Here is a 1,343-nt window from a genome sequence, read left to right as displayed (position 1 = left end):
AGATGGAAGTGGATCAGGGAGAACCTATGTACTCTATTAGTATCTTTGATACATGAAGAGAAGGCTCCCACCATGTTGAGAAATCCTTATGGTGAATTGATGGGAGGGGATGGCCAATAATCATGCATGATGCATAAGCATGGATGGGCTGTGATCTGTATGCTGGATGGGAATACCCTCCTAGATCATAGAAGAGATCCTGTGAAGCATTGCAATACTGTACTTTTCAGGGGAACAATCTAGTATTTAGTAATTTATTTTTTCCCCAGTTACATGTAAAAACAATTTTTAACATTCATTTTTAAAACTTTGAGTTCCAAATTCTCTCCCTTCCCACCCTCCCCAATTCAGGAGGCAGATAATTCGATAAAGGTTATATGTGTGAAGGCATCCAAACATTTCCATAATAGTCATGTTGTTAAAGAAAATATAGACCAAACAAAAAAAAAACTCAAGAAAAATAAAGGAAGTAAAAAAAATATGCTTCAGTCTGTATTCAGACACCACCAGTTCTTTCTCTGGGGATGGATAGCATTTTTCATCATAAGTTCAGGGGAACAATCTAAATAGAAAGATGAAGGGAAAGAAGTCCTAGCAGCAAGCTGTCTTCTTTCATGTCTTTGCACCAGCCCCCACCATTTCCCTTCCTTCTGTTATATGCTGGACTCAGCAAGCCTCAGCTCCATGCAGCTCCACCCACTGACCCTTGATCACATGACATATTTCAGTCCAGGACTGGATCTCAGTACATTATTGCCCACTCTCCATCAAAGCTGCCCAGAGCCACTTGCCTCCAGGCCTCCTTCTGCCATTATTCTGACCCTAGGTCATACTCACACCACCCAAACCATGGTTCTACTCTTTTTCATGATACTTGGTAAGTGCTCTTAGTTTGTTTTTTCCTGCCTTAGGTTTCTCAGTCATATACCCTGGTACAGGAGGAGTACAAGGGAGTTCACTCTTGGCCATGTTGTACATATGGGAGACTGTAAACATAGAAAGCTTTAAACTTCTCCCCTCTTACTTCTATGTGTTTGATTTCCTTTTCCTTTTTTATCTTTTTTGCATTTTTTAACCTTCTGGTCCCTATTTGCCTTGAATATGAATATGTAATATGGCCACCAGAGCTTTTCCTATCTTGTTTAAGAGTCTTGCCTAGCTTGGGTTTGTGCCATTTTACTTTTTAATCCTAAAGGCATTCACCCATGACTATTCTCTATTCATAGCACAAAGAGATGGTCTGAAGCACTTAGCACAATGCCTGGCACGTAATAAGCACTTTATTATATATATATATATATATATATGTATATATATATATGTGTGTGTGTGTATATATATAT

The 1,343-nt window shown here is 38.9% G+C and overlaps 1 protein-coding gene across 2 annotated transcripts in view; it reads left to right on the top strand.

The window, feature by feature from the left end:
* Positions 1-713: 713 nt before the first annotated feature.
* CD5L (CD5 molecule like) overlaps positions 714-1,343 on the top strand; it is a 14,999-nt gene continuing 14,369 nt past the window's right edge. For both annotated transcript variants that reach the window (XM_027870907.1, XM_027870906.1), the window contains exon 1: positions 714-877. In XM_027870907.1, coding sequence (XP_027726708.1) covers positions 715-877 — 163 coding nt within the window. In that variant the 5' untranslated portion in view covers position 714. The remainder of the gene's footprint in view (positions 878-1,343) is intronic.

The sequence above is a fragment of the Vombatus ursinus genome, unplaced genomic scaffold, assembly GCF_900497805.2.
Source record: "Vombatus ursinus unplaced genomic scaffold, bare-nosed wombat genome assembly UNPS02014798.1, whole genome shotgun sequence".
Lineage (NCBI taxonomy): Eukaryota > Metazoa > Chordata > Mammalia > Diprotodontia > Vombatidae > Vombatus > Vombatus ursinus.
The sequence above is the reverse complement of the archived record's forward strand: the minus strand, read 5'-3'. Positions and strand labels throughout refer to the sequence as shown.